At 39.9% G+C, this 23,602-nt stretch overlaps 1 protein-coding gene across 2 annotated transcripts in view; it reads right to left on the reverse strand.

Annotated features, from left to right (window-relative positions):
* The window catches only part of adcy5 (adenylate cyclase 5), a 98,610-nt gene that overhangs the window by 33,636 nt on the left and 41,372 nt on the right, over positions 1–23,602 (reverse strand). For both annotated transcript variants that reach the window (XM_072686115.1, XM_072686114.1), the window contains exons 2-3: positions 12,650–12,799; positions 11,398–11,519 (exon numbers count right to left, since the gene is read on the reverse strand). In XM_072686115.1, the coding sequence (XP_072542216.1) occupies positions 11,398–11,519; positions 12,650–12,799 (272 nt within the window). The remainder of the gene's footprint in view (positions 1–11,397; positions 11,520–12,649; positions 12,800–23,602) is intronic.

A 23,602-nucleotide genomic window follows, 5' to 3' on the forward strand; every position in this document is an offset into this window, starting at 1 on the left:
TGATGCTCCACGAGGTGAGATCTTGCATGGCGCCCCAGACCGAGGGAGATTATCCGTTTTTCTTCCATTTTCTAATAATTGCACCAACAGTTGTTGCCTTCTCACCAAGCTGCTTGCCTATTGTCCTGTAGCCCATCCCAGCCTTGTGCAGGTCTACAATTTTATCCCTGATGTCCTTACAAAGCTCTCTGGTCTTGGGCATTGTGGAGATGCTGGAGTCTGACTGATTGAGTGTGTGGACAGGTGTCTTTTATACAGGTAACGAGTTCAAACAGGTGCAGTTAATACAGGTAATGAGTGGAGAACAGGAGGGCTTCTTAAAGAAGAAGTAACATGTCTGTGAGAGCCAAAATTCTTACTGGTTGATAGATGATCAAATACTTATTTCCCCCAATAAAATGGAAATTAATTATTTAAAAATCATACAATGTATTTTTCTGGATTTTTGTTTTAGATTCCATCATTTACAGTTGAAGAGTACCTATGATAAAAATTACAGTCTTCTACATGCTTTGCAAGTGGGAAAACCTGAAAAATCAGCAGTGTATCAAATACTTGTTCTCCCCACTGTATATATAATAATATAACTCCAGACGCTTCCTTAGGTCAGTGAGAAAAATAAGGTGCTCTCTCTCTCTCTCTCTCTCTCAGGGCCTGGTGGGACAGGTGGGAGGGCTGCTCTGAAGCATCCAGAGCAGGTCCTTAAGCCTCACTTAATGGCTAGCATGGAGGTGAGTCATCAGCTCACTGCAGTTCAGGCCCGATGTGAAGTGCTGTGAGCAGACAGCCCTGCTGTCTAAAGAGCCCCAACACCCATCAAACATTTTAAGAGCTTCTGCCTGAGGCACACACGGCTGGGGGGGGTTGGGGTTGGGTGGGTTTGGGGGTTGTGTGTGTGTGTTTGTGGGGGGGGGGGGTATGTGGCGTTGGTGAAATGATCTTTTTTATAAGATACTTGATGTAAAATCAGTATTAGATTTTATGATAAATAAGTCTTTTCATATAAAATATAATTTGTGTGTGTGTGGATGTGTGTGTGTGATGTAATGACTAATTGGTGGTAATGGTATATTACTGGCACATTTTACTGATAGTAATATTGTACTTAACAATACATTTTAATGCACAAAATCTCGACTAATTAGTCAGAGAGAAAGAGAAAATCTCCTAGCCTTGTATTTCAAAGGTTTAAATCAGGGGTGTTAAACATATGGACCACAGCTCAGCCCACCAAATGAAGAATTCAGAATCTTTGTTCTCACTGGTGAGATCTTTTTGACTTGATGTTCTTCAGAGATGTAGCACAGTTGGTAATATGAGCTGAGCCCAGTCAAAACCCTGAACACTAACATTGTTATTTGCATTGGCTGACACTCTAATACAGAGCGGCTTACATCTAAATCGTGTTACACAGGTATGCGAAACGTAGCGTCAGGAGTCTTGCCCAAAGACTTTTATAGGAGCAGTGTGTGGTGTGCTTTCCTGGTCAGGGAATCAAATCCATGTCTGCCACAGGGAAAGCGGCATGGTTACCCACTACACTACAACAACTGGCAGATTATATTATTATCTTATAGCTTCGACAGAGACGATATGTTATGAGTTGCTTAGTTGGTCAGTCAGTGGTACAGTTGTCTCTCATCAGCCAGAGAATATTGTAATTTGTCAGCTGTTTTAACTAGCACACTTCTGCCCAAAATGCGCTCATGATATGTAGTTCTTCACCGGCAAGCCAAGAGTTTCATTCTTAGCTTCTCTTCCCAGAAGAGTGGCAGGATTTCCAAGACAAACTGGTCTGGGCCCACTTAATACTGAAGTATATGTTATATGGCTTGCTAGCTCAAATGAGTTTGACATCCCTGGTCTAACCAATTAATTAAAAGATTAATATTTTTTAAGTTTTCATAATTACAACATTTTCCACCTCTGCAAAACACCCACATTTCTGGTATGTAAACAAAATGGGCAAAAAAGAGCATCTAATTTGCACAATATTAATTAAGTCAAGCATCATACTCTGATGTGTTGGGCACCATGCCATTGCATTTAAATAGTGTTTAAAGACCCAAAGTAGCTTTCAGTTATTTCCTTACCAGGCATATAATATTAATGACCTTGTGCTGACAGCATCCCTAAGGTCACTTTGGACACGCTGTGCCATAAAATAAAAGGAATTAGAAATGCTTGATCCGTGTGCTGACAGCAAAATGAACTGGAAAAAATGTCCGGAAATGAGTTCCCAGGGAAAATTCCAGTAAGCAGAGTGAAGTCCGGGTCACCGATTGCCTGTTGCTGAGGAAGCTGTTGAGGGATGCTTCAGCGGGTCAGCATGGAAACAGCTTTGGCATAAGCCCCGGCCAAAAAGCCCCAGGAAGGAATGCTGTGCAGAATCACACTTCCTGCTTACATAACATGACCCTGTAAGTCCTTCAAGGGTCACTGCTTGGCCTGTATCAAAGCAGCTGTGGGGCTCCAGAGGTCCTTCCTCATGACCTCTGTACCCCTGGAGCTGGCACTGCCAGTCTTGCAGGCTTTCATCTCCGAACCACTTAACCCCCTACGAACACAAGCCAAAACACGCAGCTTCCCTTTGCTGCAAACTCCAGCCTCACGGCGCAGGCATTCGGCTCAGGTGGGGGGGGGCTGCGATTGGGATGGAAGGGCGATCTTTTGAGTGAGGGATTGACCTTTAGCAATGCTGTGTCAGATTATTAAGAAAACGGAAGGAAGCCAGCATTGATTTAGCAGTGATTTAAAGGAAATTTGCACAGAAAGCCTGATTTCTAGAACCACTTTGGAATATCGGAAAGGACTTGAAAATCAAAGCTTGGCTGCTGAATGGGAGATTCTGCCTCTGATTCACAGTGTTCACAATTAAAACAGTGGTAGAAATACCAATACCAATAAATCATTGTAAGTGTTTGCTGCACTCTTTAAAAGGAAAGGTGCTTCAAATGGTTCTTTGAGTGATGCTATAGAGGAACCATTTTTGGTTCCATAAAAAGAAACCATTACTGTAATGGAGATGTGCAAGTGTGAAGAAACTTTACACCAAGTGATGGTTCTTTAGACCTCTAAAAGGCCACACTTCACACTCATCCATCTCTACTACAATAATATTACAAACAAGTGGTTCTCCTACAGCATCCCTTCAAGAACCATTTAAAGCACCTTTAAAAGTGTAGTGCTGTATAAAATGCCTGTAATAGCTGATCTATATAATATATACCACTGCTGTAGTATTATACAGTAATCCAGAATGTTTAAGAAGTATCAAGATTGTAACAGAAATCCCAGTATAATTACTTTTAGGAATTCAATATTATGGGAATTGTATAATATGCTAATGCAATACCAAGTATTTTACAAGTACATTCAGTCATTCGTAAATGTTTTAAACACCTGTGAAAATTTGAAGTAAAAAGGTCCTTATTTGAGCAGTAAGTGTTTATTTACTTATTAAAACACCAATATTAGAATACTAATAGTATTCATACAAAAAGTGGTGGTGTAGTCTCACTCTGTTCATGAAAACATATCCAAATATTAAAATATCAGAGTCTATTGTTATTTATGGTCATCATCCAACACCTGGTTTGGTAAATCAGTGTATTACGATATTAAATCAGGTGAGCTGGTGATGGCTGGGGTGTCCAGGAGAAATCTAGAACCCAGCTTTGTCCTTCAAAATGAGAATTTTTTTCTTACTTGTTCCTGTATTTATGTTTACTAGCAGTTGCCCAACTGTAACGCAGAGTTACTATGCTCTGCACAGTATTTTATCCGCTAATGCTGATCCACATTAATAAACATTAGCCTAATAAAAATAATCTAGCTGGATTAGCATTACAGGGAATTAGAAGATTAACCTCTCTACAGTTAGAGATGCAGCAAAATAAATACAAATGTAGATATTTTAGCACAGCCCAGTGATGTCTAAACATTCTGTCCTTTCAGAGTACAGTAAGTATACAATCAAATATCAGTTTCAAATGTCTAATCAACTGCCTGTCAGATCATCTGCTCATTTGCTGATATATAGATAGGATTCAGATACGATGCGGATTAGAACGTGCATCCTGATTTTACTCTCGTTTCTTTAAACAAGAGACAGTCTGTCTAAGCAACCTTTTGCCTGACTATGCTATCATTTATTTGAAGGACGCAGATCATCCTGTTTGTTTGTTTTCATGTTCATTGATAGCTAAGAACAGCTGGTAATGCATAAGGTTGTCTGTCTGCCTGTTCTTCCACCAGCATTCCCACCCATCTGAATGGGCTTTTCTCCACATGTCTCTGTGTGGGCTTTAGTCAAGAACAAGAAGCGCAACACAGGCCGGTTACGTGACTACCCTCAATAATTAAGCAATCTTTGTCCTCTAGGAACAGACCCGTCAATATTTCACTTAGGGAGATGAGATTCAGCAGCACATCGGCTGGCAGCACACTTACATAAGGCCTTTGAAGGGGAGGGGGGCTGGAGGTCTCAGCGGTTCGCTGGAAGGCTTTTTTTGAGGGCAGTACAGAGACAGGCCCAAGTCTGCTGACAAACAGCCGACGGGGCAAAGAGGCGGGCAGACCGTCTGGCCCGCTAGCAACACAAACATCATGTGCCAGCTCACAGGCTAAACTGCCAAAACACGCCATCACAACCCTTACTTTTCTGCAACCAAAGGCCTTGGCAGGAGCTGCTCACCCTTTTCCTGTTCTCTGTCCGCTGCACAGCGGAGCCCCAATTACTATGCAGGACCAGCGAGGAGCATTAGCTATGAAATCAGCCAAGCTTAGAAGCTAATAATCCCCCCACCCCAAATGAGTCAGCTAAAAGCTGGAGGCTGCACTAACACCACCTCAGACAGTTTAGAACACTTTTCCCTGTTTCTTTTTGTCGAACCTAAAAGACGCTGATCGGTGAGGATTAAAATGATAATCAGCGCCGGCATAAACAAAATAAAAGACTGTATAAAGCAATGCAAAATCTGGGAACACTGCACTGGACTTGCAGGATACGAGAAGGCTCATTATGGCTGTTTATAATTTATTATAAAGTTAGAAATCTGAAGTTTCTGTTGCTGAAATTGAGTTTTTGTGGTTTGTCAAGAAACAGCCTGAACACAGAATCTGTCCCCTACAGAAGCCCTGAATAGCCATGAGTCCACTTATTTTATTTACTCCATTTCTGCCCAACAACGAGTTAATTGCTTTCTTGAGATCTGGAGTTATGTCACTATCATGACATAACAAATGTTGTTTTCTTGAAGTAACAATCAATTCTCAAGATTACAAACTGTTCCTGTGATTCCGTCTTCTTAACTCGCAAGGATGTTCCAACATTCATACCTTCATATTATGAACTCAGAATTACGGCCATGGCTTAAGCCATGCTAAGCTTTGCACAAGCTGATCGGCATCTGACTATGGAGAGTGCAAATGATACACTGATTCTTTCAAATCAGGTTTTTCTTTTTTGTTCAAACCGTAGTGTGAACTGAACTGTGGCCTCTCGTGTTCTGTTACATCCCCTAAAACAGGATATTCAAAAACTATTCATAGACATTAAATACGATTTCTCAGTCACTGCATGCTTCTACCTAAAATATCAACAAAACGCAATTAAGTTTTAATTTTAAACAAAACGAAAGAAATCAGACCACATTACTTGTAGCTATAGGCAGATCTGGCCAACTACACAAGGCCTCAATGGAAACCTTAGAGACCAAGTTTGTCAAAATCACACCAGTGAGCTACATGTCAGGTTCGACCTTTGCCATGCACATCCACAGAGCATGCCAGTCACTGTTTGTAATATTTAGTAACTATGAGCGTTTTTATGGGCTCAAATTCATCATCAGTGTTAGGCTTTTGTTTGAAGGAAAAGGGAACAGTGAATGAATAATAGCTCCAATAACATGAATCCATCACAACTCCAGCTTAGAGAATGTGGTCAAAAAAGGCAGTGATGGAGAAATAGTTCATGACTAAATGCCAACTGCAGGTTATACATCAGCTGTGGTGCTTAGACTTGTAGTCTAAAACAACTCGCCATTTCATTCAGCTAAGCCAAATAAACTGACATGTGAATATTTGCAACACAAACGCTGGAAGCTCTCTTAGGTTATGTTTTATATCGGGCTCCTAATGTAAGAGCATGAATCAGAGATGAGGTATGAAGAAATGCATAAGTGGAGCCACGGTTTTGTGCATGAAAATGCTTATTCTGGTAACTGACTTGCTGGCACACAGCACAGAGGCAGGGGTTTAGCAAACTGAAGGTAACCCTATGGAACAGATATGAAATACCTGGTATTTCCAATATGCAGTATTACTCTGATAGGCAGGGCCCAGTTTTGTCCGACAGCATACCTGAGCCAGTCCCTTGTCTCAGTCTGCCTCCGATTTGATTAGTCTACGATTACTAAAGCAAATGAAGAGAATTAGAGGACATGCCTCCTTTTCACTTAGCTGATTGGGGCAGATCACAATAGCTATAGAATTCAACTAAATGGACATGCCTATATATTTCACACAACAACTTCATTATTCCGTCCCCTCTATTCAGCCTCAGAGCATGATGCTATCACCACCAAGCTTATCAGTGGGTACAGTGTTCCTGAGGTTGAATAATCTTTTTTTTTAAATAAATTGTCTGACTGGCTAAAACTTGCACCAAGAGTAGAGACTAACCAGTGACTTGAACACACTGAAGAGAACCACTGCATTTGAAGAAAAAATCCTGCAGTGACTGGGGCCTGCGAGTGGCGGCTTCATAATCTTTGTTGTAATAAGTGGTGGCAAACAGGAGAGTGAGCAGGAGCACAGCTACTATTTTATGGCTCTCTGGAGCCAAAGCCGACCTGCTCCCTGTCAGACTGTTTTCCCTTCAGCTAATCTAATAGCACTCCAACGGATTTAGCATTCTTATTTGAAGAAAGTCAACATTCATCACATGGACCTTCCATAAATCCCACTACTCTCCGCTAAAGTGAGCCCCATGGATTGTGGCCTCATATGGGCACAATTAATAAACTCCAGTATTTATTATGAATAAAACAAAAACATACTGGGATTTGAAATAAATCAAAAGTCAAACTTCAGTCCAACGGAGAAACAAATGAGATACAGTGGGGGGCCTCATGTAGAGTGTTGTGTAGAGTGCCTTTGAGACAGGGAAGGGAGTGAGAGAGATGGGGGGAGAAAAATAGAAAGTGACTGAGTGTGTGTGTGTGTGTGTGTGTGTGTGTGTATGCCTGAGTGGAGTGGAGTGTACAGAGTGTGGTTGTGGGGAAGCCAGCGCGTGATGTGAGGGAATGTGTCTGCAAACACAGAGAAGTGCTGCTGTGGACACGGTTGGTCAGTTCAGATCAGACTGAGAAACCATCGCTATCTGTTCGAGACTAAACGCAGAGAAGAAGGATGAAGGCTGTGCAGTGTAAATGTCCATGCAGTTTATGAGTGCTGTCCTCTCTCACCACAAGATGGTGCTAACACTGGTGTGACTTAGTCTCAAGACATTCAAAAACATCACATTCACACAAAGCCACAGGTGGAGTAAGAGTGCCAACAATGAACCAAAGAGCAGATGTTCTGACAAGAATAAGAAAAACTACAACAGTTCATTTTAAAAGTCTGTTTTAAAGCCCTCTAATCTATCTAATCCCATTTCAACAATATCTAATCCCATTTCAACAATATCTAATCCCATTTCAACAATATCTAATCCCATTGCATCCCATTTCAACAATACCTAATGCCAGTTCAACAATATCTAATCCCATTGCATCCCATTTCAACAATACCTAATCCCAGTTCAACAATATCTAATCCCAGTTTAACTCATTCCAAGAATACTTAATCCCATTTCATTCCATTTCAACAATATCTAATCCCATTTCAACAATTTCTAATCCCAGTTCAACTGAGTTCAAGAATATCTAATCCAATTTCAAAAAAATCTAATCCCAGTTCAACTAATTTCAACAATATCTAATCCCATTTCAACAATATAAATGTGTGATAAGTGTTGTTTCTAATATTCAAATACATCCAGGAATAAACATTCACAGCATAGCCTCCTTACCCTGAACTCAGTCCCCAAGGCAGTTTTAGACCTATGGAAACAACTGATGTGTTCTGGGAAAAGAAAAGTCACTGACATTTTCAAACCATCCACAAAGAAAACCCTCAAAGCAGATTAAAAAGATACAAATCTTTTCCGCATTGTTATTACTCTACTAAATAATGTGCGCTGAATATTAATTATCCCTTCATTCCACAACGTGAGTGTGTGTATGTGTGTGTGGCCACACAATAGACTGAGGGTAAAGGACAGGTCATTATTGAACACAAAGAAAAGACGGTCATGTGAGCTGGGGTTGTGGGAGAGGTGAACGTGTGACAAAAGTGTGACATTCCTTACTGTACTGTACATAATGGCTGCCACATAGCTCAACATCGTTCAAGTTACAATACCAATTATAAATGTTCATGGTCCGTATTTTTATTATTTTTGGTAAATTCATCCTTATATTGAAAGGACAATATATATATATATAAAAAACATTTTTATATGCACAACTAAAGCTGTACTTATGAACGACCTTTTCTGAAAAATGAATAGCTTCAAAATGTCTGGCAGCATACACACACAAAAAGCCATCTGGACTCATGGAAACCATGCGACAGCATCAAATCTCAGGGAAAAAAAAAAACACCATTCTGACACAAATAATGGCATAAATATTGCAGATTTATTTTTCATTTTAGAAACAGAAAGTGATTTAACTTTCCATGCAACTGGCAGAGGTCTTTTAAAGCTATGGAAATAGCTGTATTTTCTTTTGTAAAATACAGCAGTGCAGACTTGGGTTTGGAGTAAAATCTAAATGAAAGAACATATTCTTATACATAAATATAACCGTTATATTATACTTCCGGATAGGGCTGCGTATCACAATACTGGGATTACAGTTCAGTATAATGGGATATTTTGCGATACTGTAAGCAAGACAGTATATAGTGTTTTATTCAAATACAACTTCGGGAAGAAAACAAACAAACAAACAAACAAACAAACAAAAAAAATCCCACACACTACCTTATGCACCCCTACTTTAAAATTTAACAGCACATCGTTCAACCTTGCTAGCTATGGTGATGTCTATGCTAGGACAGGATTTAGTCAGGCAGGCCTACTGGGTAATTTCAGACAAATGAAAGATAAAACAAACAGAACAAATGAGTGGAAGAACATAACAGGTGCAGGTGCTTCCAGATAGGTGGACTACATGATTCCAATTACATCCTGCCACTCTCTGCAGCATACATCAACATGCTGAGCAGACTAGAGTTGCAACGGTATGAGATTTTCACTGTATAATAACTCCTCACAGATCACAGTTTTACAGTATCACAGTATATTAGAATTTTTCCTCTTGTTCTTCATATTATTATTTTCACATACATTGACCCTTAAAGGACTGAAAACAGTTCTACTACAGTTAAAACGGTGTGATAACCATCACTTTTCAACCCTAGAGCAGACCCAGTTGTCCTTGATTGTGGATCAAGGTGGCAGGAGGAAAAGATCAAAGTGACTTTAAAGGAGACTTCACGGTTGGAAGGACCTTCAGAAATCCTGCTCAACTGATCATGTCTGCGTTTAGATCTGTGAGATCAGACATCAGGGCTGAAAAATGTCATAAAAAAAAAACTCACGCATTTTACAGTGATGCTCATACTACAGTATATTCTCTATATATGGGCAAATGTAAACAAGTGTTCTAACACCAGTAAAAACACCAGTTCAGGCGATGGGTTTTGGAAGAATTGAGCCTCCAGTACAGTTCCAGAGACTTGCAGTATCTGTCAAAGTGTAGTGAAGCAGTTTTGGCAGTTTGTGGTAGTCCTGAGGTTTACACCACCACAAACTGCCAAAACTACTTTAAAGCTAAGATATGTTAGAGATCTTCCAATCCAATCCAGTTGATCAGGACTGGGGCCATTCCAGGCATATTTTAATATGCCCTCTGGCCTCCTCAAGGCACCATTAATGGACAACATTCACAGCCTGCAACAATGAAGCACACCATCAGAGGGTAACACAATGGTTTATAGTTACAGTATTGTACTGTATTGCAGAGCGCCTGTCTTCATTCTTAAACCAGCACTAAAGACAATACTGAAATGAGGAGGCTAATGCGCACACGCTAGAGATTATTATTATAGGGCATTCACCACACAGTGAAGTTTTCACATTAGTAGTAAGCACAAAACTATCAGAACTCAGAGTAGGTACCACTGCACATAAACAAACATGATTTTATTGCAGTGTTTGAAAAGAAATGGGAGCTGAATGTTCAGGGAGGTTATTAGGGCTGTATTATAGGACATTAACCACTATAAAATGGTAAATTAAAAAAAATGATCAAACACAACTAGTCAGTCCGAAAAGTCCCATTATAATTATGTAAACTTTTCATTAAAACTAAAGAGATTTTACTTTAGTATTTATCGGCATTCTAGCTTACCCAAACTGTGTGGCTGCATTTTTTATACAAACACAAAGATCACAGATCACAGCATTAAGGTAATCAGATCAGAATGACATTTCTCTTTTATGTCTTTCCCTAAGGTGTTACTCGTCTGTTGTGGAGCTGCAGAAAGTACTAAAAGCTTTCTTAGTTTCAAATTCTATTTTTTAGTACTTTTAACATTTTAAATAAATTACAAGATATAAAGGATTAAAAAAAAACAATATCTCATGTGTAATGTGTGTGTGAAAAGAATAGGGTTAATTTGGCACAGATTAAGGCTAATACTAGATGTACAATAGTGATTTCTACCATTGGATTACAATTTAGTCTTAGACTAGACCTAATCAATACCCACTAAATCAGCTCTTGGTGTTTTATTTCTTTCCTATAGCTTCATTTGGTATACTGAGTAAATTCAGCACACTGATAATAAACCTGGTTACGGGCGTCAAAATCAAAAATCTGGTAAGCCGAACCCTAGTCTGCAGCCATCTTGACAATTCCCATAAATACCATCCTTAAAACTTTTAAATACCCACAGTGTATTCCTGCATACCAAAAGAAGGCCTTTCATTCATTCTTTCTATTCTATGCATAACTCCACCATCATAACTAGATGCAATGCTTTCTAACACTTTTAATTCCAAAAGCTGTTAAGATACTATGCGAAAGAATTATCAAACAACAACCTCAGCCAAAGGCAAGTGATGTTCAGAATGTGTGTGTGTGTGTGTGTGTGTGTGTGTGTGTGTGTGTGTGTGTGTGTGTGTGTGTGTGTGTGTGTGTTTTTGCAGGTGTGAAAGCCAAGAGAGAGTGAATGCAAACAGACCATGACACGCCAGGCTGGGCCTTGGCACTCTCCTACCTCACATTGTCATGCTTCTGGATGTAGATCTTGTGAAACATCATATCCTCCTGCTTGGCATTTATGTCAGCTTTCATCTCCATAGCAACGTGTCGGGGAAGCACAGAGAGTAGGAGGCGTTCCTGCAAATGAGGGGGGAAAAAAAAACGATGTGTGCTTTGATTGTAACCATCCCACTGAGGGACATCTCTGACTGCGGGCCCAGCGCTGAAAATCTCTTCCTCTCTGTGTCCAGCTCTCCTACCCATCTGCCCCCGCTGAGAGGAGCCGTCACTGATGACGGCAGTGGCCATCATTGAGGTCATCCCAATATGTATGGAATACAGTGGGGAGGTAAACAGGCCCAGTTCTTCAGAGCCACACAATAGAAGAAACAGAGTTGGAGAAGAATTTGGTGCGTGAGATGTGTGTGCTAGGGAGGCATAATGTAAAGGCTTCTTCTAGAACTGTATGTCTGGATTACTTAGATTAAACCTGCTGAAATGCCAATGTTTTACTGTACGTTTGTATTTGGATTTGACATAAGCTTAATCTGACTAGAAGTGGAACTGCTTTCTTTGGAGTAATGGAGTGTGGCTGGGTGATGAAACAGACAGAAAGGGATTGTCAGGTGTGTTTCATGGCTTGTTCACAAGACATGAAACCCGGCCCTGTCCGTCAGTTTCGTCTCATCTGTAGACTGGTATTTTTGCCACTGCTGGTAGACCAGTACGACCGTATACTTCAATACATCTGCAAATTCAGCTACTTCCTTCACACTATGGCCCTTGGCATGCCTAAAATCCAACCCCTCCTTTTTGCCAATCAACCCATTTTCCATTCATCTAACAAGACATTCACTGCACCACCTCTTCTCAATCTATGAATCAGATCACACACATTTTCCTTGTGCAATGCGATCCAGTTACTACCACCTTAGACAACAAACCAGTTATTTTTTTGCGTCTTTGTGAAGCTTACATTATCCGTAACTGTCCATACTAATGTTTTTTTATAAAAGCAGCAAAGGGGGATTGAAATGCTGAATTGGCAGGTGTCAATAAATCGTTTGGCTATGTAGTGTATTCCCTAAAAACAAACCATGTAATAGAAAAAGTCTAAGAGAGATATTTGTGCTTTTTAAGATCTGATAAATCTTGTTTGGGGACGGTATCTTAATCGAGGATGAGGCATACTTGCAAAAATAAAACTTGCTGCTGCAGCACAGTGCTGACTTCCCAGCTGTGCTGCCTGTAGTGCTCTTCTGCCTCACCTGCTGTTGGTTCTCTCTCTGTGAGTGAAGGCGTGCCTGAATGCATTCTCTGGTCTCCTGGAAGGCCTGCCTCTGAGAGCCTTCTGCTGGGTAGTGTGTACATACTCCTACTATGTTGGTGCAGGAGAAGATCAGCACGTTGGACACAATCTGTGAACAAAGGAGAAAAACAACAACAAAAAAAGCAGAAGCCTTAGCACTCAAAATAGAAGAATATGTCAGACAGATCAATATCTTTCTTTTGCTGGGAGTCACATTTTTTCTTCATATTTGCTCAAGAATGCATGGAAAGCTATGAGAGGGAGAGAGGGGAAAAAACTCTTCAGCAGATACTATGAGAAGGTTTAAAATAGACACACCAAACAGAGCCCAGGCCAGTGCTCTTGTTGAGATTTGGCTTGTACACGGTGTACATAACTTGTGTTTCTAAGATAAGAAGAGATAACCACTTCAAAATCCGACATTCAGTTCAGAGAGCATGATAGGCTAGGCCAGCAGACACTAGAGGCTGTTCAGTGTCTGCATGGTTTGGTTTATCTTAGCCCGAGTTACTAAGTCACCGTCCCTCTTCTTTATTCTTTCTTTCTCTCTTGTTGGCCTGGAGTCGGCATCTTGACTTCCTCCAAACACTGGTATCGGGGTAGAGATTTCCATAACATCTCAGTCTCAGCTGCTCTTTCACAGACATATCTTGGCCGTGACCTCCAGCTCAACTGCACAGCAACAGCAGGCCCTCCAGCTTAATATACACCATGTGTACATGTGTATTTGTGTGAATGCATCCGCAGGAATGTGGAAGAGCTTAAAACAACTGTTAAAACAAACAGGCTTTACACAGAAGGAGTGCAGGACGCAAATGCTGGCCGATAAAGTAAAGTACTCGCTGAGAAACGGGCTAACTAAATCATTATCTGTACGATATTGTAGTTTTGGCCAATATACACTCAGTAATGGAACCCAATACTCAATATTGAATGGTAATCCCTACCCTACCCTACTCAATCTTCTTACTTAGAAGAGCTTAATCATATAGACACTGTAGTGAAGAACACCCCTAGACCAGACTTTAGTTTCTTGTCTAGGAAGGAACATCAAAGATTTGCTTTGCCAAACTAAACAGAATATGAATGGATGCTAATGTAAATTTAGACAAATAATTAGCATGTGTACAGTTATAGCAAATAAACAATATTACTGTGATCCAGAATTTAGTAATGAAGTACAAAATGCAAGAATTAGAGGGCTTTCCAGATGTTGTCTTGCCAAACAAATTTATGCCAGAATTGATTGTCACACTACTACACATACACCCATAAGCGCGATTGGGCTGCTCACCTACTATGGTGAGTGTCTGTTGAATATAGTTAAAGGCTGAAGTGTTCTGGTTAAAGGCACCTGTAGGCTCTCACTGTGTGTCTGAAGAGGTCTAGAGGAATGAAAAGTAGGTATGGACAATATGGCATATTGTCATTGATTTATTATGTGTCATGACAATTTTTTATATTATATTAATGTGCTTAAAAAAAAAAAAAAAAAAAAAAAAAAAACTTATTACGCTGCACTGCACTCAATTCAGTTACCCAGGACTTGCTTTGCATTTTGTCATACATAGAAGTAAGTGTTACTGCTGCATACAACAATTTGCACTGCACCAAGCTAAACTTGATTCATTATTATGGTGACAAAAAACTCACAACATGCTGCATATGGGTTTCCAGTACTCTTATTACATCCCGAAGTGCATCTTCCAAACAGTATGAATGACCATAACTATGGCTGTCCTGGTCCAGTATTTAAGTCCTGATACATCTTGATGCAGTAGAGTACTGTACAGTAGTTCTTCTGAATTTGCCTTGTAACCTTGTAAACCCAAGAACTGGTCTACATGTGCAAGGTACATTTATCTACGGACAGATGGGGTCTATTAGCTAGCTGCATAGCTGTGTTATGATGTTGTATGCTAATGGGAATGTTTTCCGAGGTCCATCTCCCACTGTTTAACTCCACAACATACTGGCAAATTTCTCCTGGCCCAGAAAGCCATTTCATTTAGGCCAAATTAACTTGCAATTGGGCATTTGATATCTTCATGCAAACTGGATTAGCCAGCTCCCTAGTGTATTATATTCAGTCTAGAGCTCTTGCAGCCCTGCAGCATGTGCTGTATGTGGCGTTGACTGCTTGTCTGCTGCAGCTGTGTTCCAGTCCCAGCTCCAGCTCCAGCACTGGCATGGAAACGCGCACACACATCAGATAAAGCTTCCAGCACGTCAATGCATATATTCCCAAGAAACAATGCTGTTCTATTTATAATCTCCACCTCCCTCGCTGCCCTTATTAGGAATCTGACAGAATGCCCTTGTCAATGAGTGGGAGGAGGGCCAATAAAAACACTCAAACTCGTATCCAACAGTGAAGCACTGAAAAGTGAGAAAATACTGAAATTATATTACATTGTTTTTACTGTTATCCAACCTGAACTGACACATGAGCTGGTGCACGCTCTGAGAGTTAGCTCAAGTATTAGACAAACTTGGCACTTGACACACCTGATCATCCCTACACTGATTGGACACATGCCAGTGAGTGGGAGAAGAAGGGAAATCATTGAGTTCTGCTGTAGAGAACCCTTTTTCAAGGGCAGTCAATGCAGCAAAACGCTGATGCTACAGACCTGACCGTGAGGAGGAGCTAGCCTTGCCTTTGAGGAACGACAGAGAGCACCCCCCCCCCCCCACCAGTTCATACGCTTGAATCTAGCTGACAGCCCAAAATCGCATAGCCTCAATGGAGATGGAGAGAGCTAGAAATGCAAAAGCTTATCTTCTCCTCTGTTACATCTTTACAGATGTAACTGTAGCATTAATTACAGGGGCAACTACTCATAATATTTGCTGATAATGGGGGAAACAATAATTGCATTATTGAGCAAAACATTTTTCTAGGTCCTCTGAAAATGCTAAGTATTTATGTATAGTAATGCAGTTTAATAATAATAATAGATGATAATACTAACGGTCATGTGATTTTGCTGTCTTCTAGCTACGTGAAATTATTCAACGACTTAATCAGGATATCACCACCAGTGGCATCTGTTAAGAGATGGGATATATTAGGCAGCGAGTGAACGGTCAGAAGATGTTTGAAGGTGATGGGTTATAAGCAGAAAAAAATGGGAAAGCATTAGGATCTGACCACTTCGACAAAAGCCAAACTATAATGGCTAGATGACTGACAGAACACTGAAGCCTGTTTCGGTGTTCCCAGAATGCAGTGGTCAGTAACTACCAAATATGCTTCAAGGCTCATGAAAGCAAAGACTAGCCCATCTGGTCCAAACCCAGACAAAAGCTACTGAAGCACAAACTGCTGAAAAAGATAATGCTGGCTATGTCCTGCGGACTCCATGCCTTGATGGGTCAGAGCTGTTTTAGCTGCATAAGGGCAAGCTACACAATTTTAATGCTATGGCTGAGTGCTGTACATCACATTACAGAAGCAATTATTTTCTCTTAAAAAATAATATTTGCGAAATATTGTGGTGCAAAGTTTTTTTCCTATAAAGTACAAAGATTGAGAGTGGTTGAAGGCAAAGAGCCACATAAAGTCTTGTATTTTTACTTGGAGTAGAGGGGCTGAAGCAGAGGGCTCCAGGCAGAGGGTCCAGGCATACCTACAGGACAACATTCTCCAACTGAAATTTTCAGTGTCATTCAAACAGCCTCTTGTTTATGATTCTGGACAAGGATAGATCATTGTTCCATGAGTGTGATAAATGGTTGAAAAAAGAAAAAGGTTTCTAAACATCTTGTTCTACTCCTCACCTGATACATACTTTCTCCAGCTGTCTTTATCTATCCGTACAGGCAGCAGGTATAATTGATGGTATATAATTACAGACAGCAATTTCTTATCTCACTTAAAGTGCTGCCAGAAGCTCTCAGTTTATTTTCAACAGTCACTTAGACTAAAGCATGCTGAGGCCGATCAGAAACAAGCTGCCTTTCTTTTATATGATATTCTCTAGCTTAATGATATTCTATAATATTAATAATCTTAATAATATCTAGTCTTCACCCCCTAGTGTTGGGGGAATTGCTAGTCATAGGGAGAGTTCACATGAATGAAGATTGGGTAATTGGCCTCTCAAATTGGGTAGGAAATGGGGTAAAATTAGAAAACAATTATTTAAAAATAAATAAATAATAAATAATTAAAATGTTCTGTAATATTTTCTTATTATATGTACATTTATTCACATACAGTGGGGAAAAAAGTATTTAGTCAGTCACCAATTGTGCAAGATCTCCCACTTAAAAAAATGAGAGAGGCCTGTAATTGACATCATAGGTAGACCTCAACTATGAGAGACTAAATGAGAAAAAAAAATCTGAAAATTACATTGTCTGATTTTTAAAGAATTTATTTGTAAATAATGGTGGAAAATAAGTATTTGGTCACCTACAAAGAAGCAAGATTTCTGGCTGGCACAGACCTGTAACTTCTTCTCTAAGAGGCTTCTCTGTCCTCCACTCATTACCTATATTAATGGCACCTGTTTGAGGTTGTGGGCAGGGGTCTTTTATACTGTTAACGAGTTCAAACAGTCACACTTCAAACTCCACTATGGTGAAGACCAAAGAGCTGTCGAAGGACACCAGAAACAAAATTGTAGACCTGCACCAGGCTGAGAAGACTGAATCTGCAATAGGCAAGCAGATTGTTGTGAAGAAATCTACTGTGGGAGCAATAATCAGAATCAGGGAGACCTACAAGACCACTGCTAATCTCCCTCGATCAGGGGCTCCACGCAAGCTCTCAAAATGATCACAAGAACGGTGAGCAAAAATCCCAGAACCACACAGAGGGACCTAGTGAATGACCTGCAGAAAGCTGGGACCAACGTTTCAAAGGCTACTGTCATTAACACACTACGCTGCCAGGGACTCAGATCTTGCAGTGCCAGACGTGTTCCCCTGCTGAAGCCAGTACATATCCGGGCGCGTCTGAAGTTTGCTAGAGAGCATTTGGATGTTCTGGAAGAGTATTGGGAGAATGTCTTATGGTCAGATGAAACCAAAGTAGAACTGTTTGGTACAAACAACTCGTTGTGTTTGGAGGAGAGTGAATGCTGAGTTGCATCCAAAGAACACCATACCAACTGTGAAGCATGGGGGTGGCAACATCATGCTTTGGGCCTGTTTCTCTGCAAAGGGACTAGGACGACTGGTCCGTGTACATGAAAGAATGAATGGGGCCATGTATTGTGAGATTTTGAGTGCAAACCTCCTTCCATCAGCAAGAGCATTGAAGATGAAACGTGGCTGGGTCTTTCAGCATGACAATGATCCCAAACACAGCCAGGGCAACAAAGGAGTGGCTTCGTAAGAAGCATCATGGGCCAGCCAAGTGCATTAGTATTTATCTAAATCTAAACACAATTAAAAATATTGAGTTTTGACAAAGTCCTTGTGGCAACTTAGGACCCACTAAATTCTGTATAAACAAGTCCAAGCACTTCGACTTGTAATACTTGCATTACATTGCCCTTCCTATTTTTTTCCTTTCACACGTGAGTACCATAATGTATATAATGAATGACACAGTTGAGGCACATGAGGAAAGAAGCAGAACATGCCCACTGTGTTTAATGGATGTTACTTGAGAGCGTTACTCAATCCAGGCTATGGTTTGGTAGAAGCAATATAGACAAGCGAAGGCCGGGGTCGGACTCTACTATACAGTAATATCTCAAGTAGGGTCCGAAATCCTCATTAAAGAAAAAGAGGAGAACAGATAATTTCTTAAATGTTAAAAACAGAAGCCACTTAAGGTGATCGCCAGGGGAAATCTCCTCTTGGTTCATCTGGATCGTTTCACAAAAGTCTCATAGTGTTAAGATGATCATCTGAGCTTTGAGAGATTGTCAAACTGATAAGCCCTTTGAAACACCATTTTCTGCTGATGGTAGGTGCTAATGCTAATTTGGGATATGAGGCCCTGGTCTACGTGATCAGGATGACTTAAAAACACACACACACACACACACACACACACACACACACACACACACACACACACACACACACACACACACACACACACAGGTCAAATCGATAAATACCCAAATGCTCCAATGCAATGCTCACTCGATTCATTTATTGCTAATTAATCATCACACAATCAATCTTGTGCCATCTCATTCTGATTGTAGATTAATGCAGTTTGACATGGACTGTGGCATGAGCTACCTGCAGGTCCTGTAAGATATCTTAGGATTGTTGGAGACCTCTTTACACCTCTTCTGGTCTGCTCTTGGACTGAACTTGCTAGGACACTTGTAAATCATTTTCCAGGCAGTTTAAAATCCCTTCATGCATCTACAACATCCTTTCTGAAGGCCTCACCATGGTAATAACACTCACTTCAACAATCAAGATCAAAGCAAGCTAAATGTCTGAGGTTTAAATAAGACCGGCTCCTCCAGAATCCTCTCTAATGATGTTCTACTCATCTGCAGCTAATGTGATGTACCTGACTGTATTTTTAGGATTTTTCAGTAGTAGCAAATGTGGGATGTCCTAACCTTTTCTTCAAAATACAACTGAATTTCTATTAATTACATGTTACATTATATTTTACAAGACATATCTCTAGCTCATAGCTTCATTTAGTTATATTACCTTCATCTCTTAATACATAAAACTCTCAATAAACTGAAGTCTTTCAGAAGGTTCAGAAGGGTCTGGATTACCACAGAGGGCCTCACATCTCACGGTGTAGTATTGATGCCAGTCATAAGAACAGAGACAGGGCAGTCACTCCAATTCTAAAGCACACCAATTGAATAGCATGGCTGACTGCAGGCGGGCTGTGTTTACAGAAGCATAGTGCCTCAGTGCTCTCTCAAGCCTTCATGGACAGTAACTAGGGAACAGACTGAGCAGCACACAACAAAACTTCAAGCAACAATTAATGATTGCTGGTGGGACCAACAAAACCCCATGCAGCAAGGTGACCTGCCAGTCAATATTTGCTTCATAGTTAGTCTGCATTTCACACTCTCCTCAGTTACCTCACTCAGTCCTCTAATAGCAGTCAAGATTGAAGTGGAATACAGTGAAGCTTTGTGCAGTGAACCAGTGAACCAGCAGTTAAAAGCCAAATCCAAAGATATGCTGCACAGTACATTTACTTTTAGCCTTAACACTATTTGCAAACTTATTTATGTACACATTTATGGAGTAACACAGTAGGAAGACCTGTACACGTACACAGTCATGCAATTATCTAATCAGCCAAGTGAGTGGCAAAAGTGCACTACACTGAATTATGTAGAAATGGCCTAGCAGCTTCAGACAATGTGTACACAAACCATTAGAAGGGGATGATTTTAAGTGTTGCATGATTGTTGGAGCCAGAAGGGCTGGTTTGAGTATTTGTAGATCTGCTGATCTCCTGGGAGTTTACGCAGTTTCTCTAGAGTTTACTCAGAGTGGTGCAACAAAGAAAGTAACTGTGCTGAGGAGAGGTCAATGGAAAATGGCCAGACTGGTTTGAGCTGACGGAAAGACTTTACATTCCATGCAGACTATGACATTCAACGAACATTCAACTTAATGTCTATTAAATGCAACTGAACTCTAGACTGTCTATTGAATGTAGCCCTACACCTAACCCTAACCTTACCCTTTCAGGGTTGGGTTTAGGGTTAGAGTTAAAACTTAGGTTAAGGTTACATTTGTAGGGTTGATCCAAGGGTAAAGTTAAGGTTAGTGTGAGGTGTGGGGTTACATTCCATAGATAGTCGTTTACATTCAACTAAAGAGTTCTGTTGCATTTAATACATATTCAGTTGAATGATTGTTGAATATCAGGTGAGCATCTACAAGGCATCCAAGTAAAGGGATACCCTATGGGAACTGCCTTAATGTAGTTGGGCTCTACATCAGAAAAACTAGGTCGATTTAAATGTAGTAAATAAAATACAATAAGTTCTTAAAAGTTTCTTTAAAAGTCAAAGTTTCTTTTGGAAAACATTCTTTTGGTGGAGATTTCTCAAACTTTAAAATACATAATTTAGCAAACTCTCACATCACCATCAACATATGTTCTTAGAATAGAATAGATTTATCTGCACAACAGTACTTGGACCATCATGTAAGATTTATGTATGTTGCTGCCTTCACATATTAAAGGGTTTTAAGGATGATCGGGTGATACGCCCTTAAAGTGTAACCATGTTTTAGAAGACAGGGTTGGTGTTTATGTTTTATACATCTATACACAATCTTCAATAGAAGAAGTTATTTCAGTCCAGGCTTGTACTGTTTTGCCCTGGAATTTATTTAACCTTTATTTAGCCTTCAATTCTACAGAGTCTATTAGTCACAATTCTACCGAGACCAAAATTGTCTTCAGGAACCAGAATCTCTGTATATTAAAACTGATAAACCAAAACTGAATAATTGACTTTTCAGCTGCAGTAAACCCAGAGGACAGCGTTCCACGATGATTAACTGTGACGGCTTCACAATCATATAATAAACAAAGGGCAGGGTTCGGCTCGTAATTGAAAATGAACATTTTTATCATGAGAGCGCTTACAAACTTCCAAAAGTCTGCAATAACCTTTCATTCCCAAAATAATATGAACAAATGTGCATGGTAAACAGAAATGACAATCGTAACGGTCAATTAAACCATTTCATAGCAGGTATATGGAGTATAATACTCAGAAATATGGAAATCAGTTATATGAGATACTCTTCCAATGAAGTCCATACTTTTTATGGGCCATACTGTGTGATGAGAAATATAGACAGCATTTCCTCCATCCTTGAGATGCTGATTTCACCACCAAGCTTTTTTTTTCACTGTATAGAAGGCTCTTTCGGCTTCTCCTTTGAAAAAGTACCATTTTTAAGATTTGAGGTACAAGGTATAGATGAGATATACAGTTTGCATTTTTATTGGTCTTTATTGATTCATCATTGGATTTTGATAATATATCTCTTTAAAATGATCCTGAAATAATATCTAATCTTTTACAGGAGGACAACTCTCCAGCACAACCATGCTTGAGGCTTGAGGGGTGCGCTCATATGCACACCACCCCTGGACAGACATTTGTGTTACACGCAATGGTGCCAATCCTATTGGTATCCTAAATGTCACATTCTGAGTCACACCTTTGAAGAGGATTGCTAGGCCCCCCAACAAAAAGAAGAAGAAAAAAAAAACCCGCTCCGTTTTTCATCTTCCAGTTCAAAACTAGTCCAAATATAGACCAGTGCAAACATCAGCCATGTGGGGCTCTGAGCTTTAGTGGTCTTTGATGTCCGTAGTGGGTTCTTGAATCCAATTTCCTTCCTCTACATCCACATACTGACAAGAAACAACTGTACCGATATGCAGGTATGCAGGTAAACATACCAATGTAGATATGCAGTATAATATGGTGTGGAAATGTGGTAACCCACACCTATATTATATCCATTTCAGATAGCTGTGGGAAAACAGTCCAAAAGAAAATCAGAAAAAGGTGTGTATAATGGAGATCGTGGAAAATCACATCTCCTTTTTTTTCTTAATTTCGGTCTAGATGTAGACGTGACTAATTCGGCTAACTTCATAATGATTAGGCATCTGGGAAAAACTTGTGAGTCAATAAGTATCACAAAATGACGCAAAACAAGACCATTAGCATTCCGTGTGACCTCAGCCTGAGGTCTTTAATGTCCCATGATCATATTTTGGCGTTAAAGCAGGCTTTGAACTATTCTGGGGAGAGATCAAATCTAGACGTGGCAGAGAGAGGGGTCATGTCTGTCCATCTGTCCTTCAATAAGCACCAAACAAAACAAACGCTGGCATGTGGAGCTTTAAATGGTACAACATTACAATCTTATACAACATCGTGGAAGTGCTTTACTGATCAAGTTATGCAAGCAGTAATAGGATGCAATCATATGAACGATATATAGTAAATCATGTGATGAACAAGACAGAACATCCCAAAGCAAAGGCTTCATAAGTGAGTGCAGGTGGACATTTGTGAAAAAATAAGCATGTTTATATTACTCACATCTGCACCGTTAGAGGACATATGTGCAACAGAGGAATTCTGACGAGCTGTGAGTATTTTTAGAAACCCACATGATTGGCCATAACCAATAATGATAACTTATGATGGTCAACATGAATACCAGAAAGCAATAGCTGAACTTATTTGAATTTTAAATTCAGCTGTTAACCACACAGTAAACCTGCATGCGTGAGCAGAGTGTAAATAACTAAGGTCATTGCTTTCCTTGATATACTTATACTTATAGTATATATAGTTTATAAAATCAGCCATCAGAAGAACAGTTTTAGGGTTAGTTACTTTTATATTTTAATGACATAAAACTTCTTTTATTGCAGAAATTGGAATTATACCTTTAAAAAGGTGCAACAGAATACTTTTACTGAGTAAGTTTGTAACTTTGGTTTGGGTAAAAAAAAAACAAAAAAAAACAAATGTAGTTCTACAAGCCCATTTACAACCCTGTTATTTTGTTTGAGAATTAAACACATTATTTTCCTATTTATGGTGAGATTGGATATGATTTGATGACCTCTGCTCCGATTGGCTTTACTCGTCAATACGTGCAGCGGCTCACAGGAACCACGTAATAATAAAAAGGATAAAAACACTCCATAATTTTTTTGTTATCCGCTGATCCTGTTTCCAGTTTGACCTCATTTTGACCTCCACAGTTCCCCTGAACACTGTTCCCCATATCTTAAGAACACACCACACTGTAGAAACTGCAAGCTGAAAATGCTCCCAGCCTTCCTCTGCTTTGTAAGTATTAATTCCCTTCATTTTCAGATTATTAGTCATTTGCAAGTTTTGAAGAGTCAGAGAATGTATGACTCTTTGAACTTCGGTTCAGCTGACAGTTCCTA

This window comes from Salminus brasiliensis, chromosome 8 (genome assembly GCF_030463535.1).
Source record: "Salminus brasiliensis chromosome 8, fSalBra1.hap2, whole genome shotgun sequence".
Taxonomy (NCBI): Eukaryota; Metazoa; Chordata; class Actinopteri; order Characiformes; family Bryconidae; genus Salminus; species Salminus brasiliensis.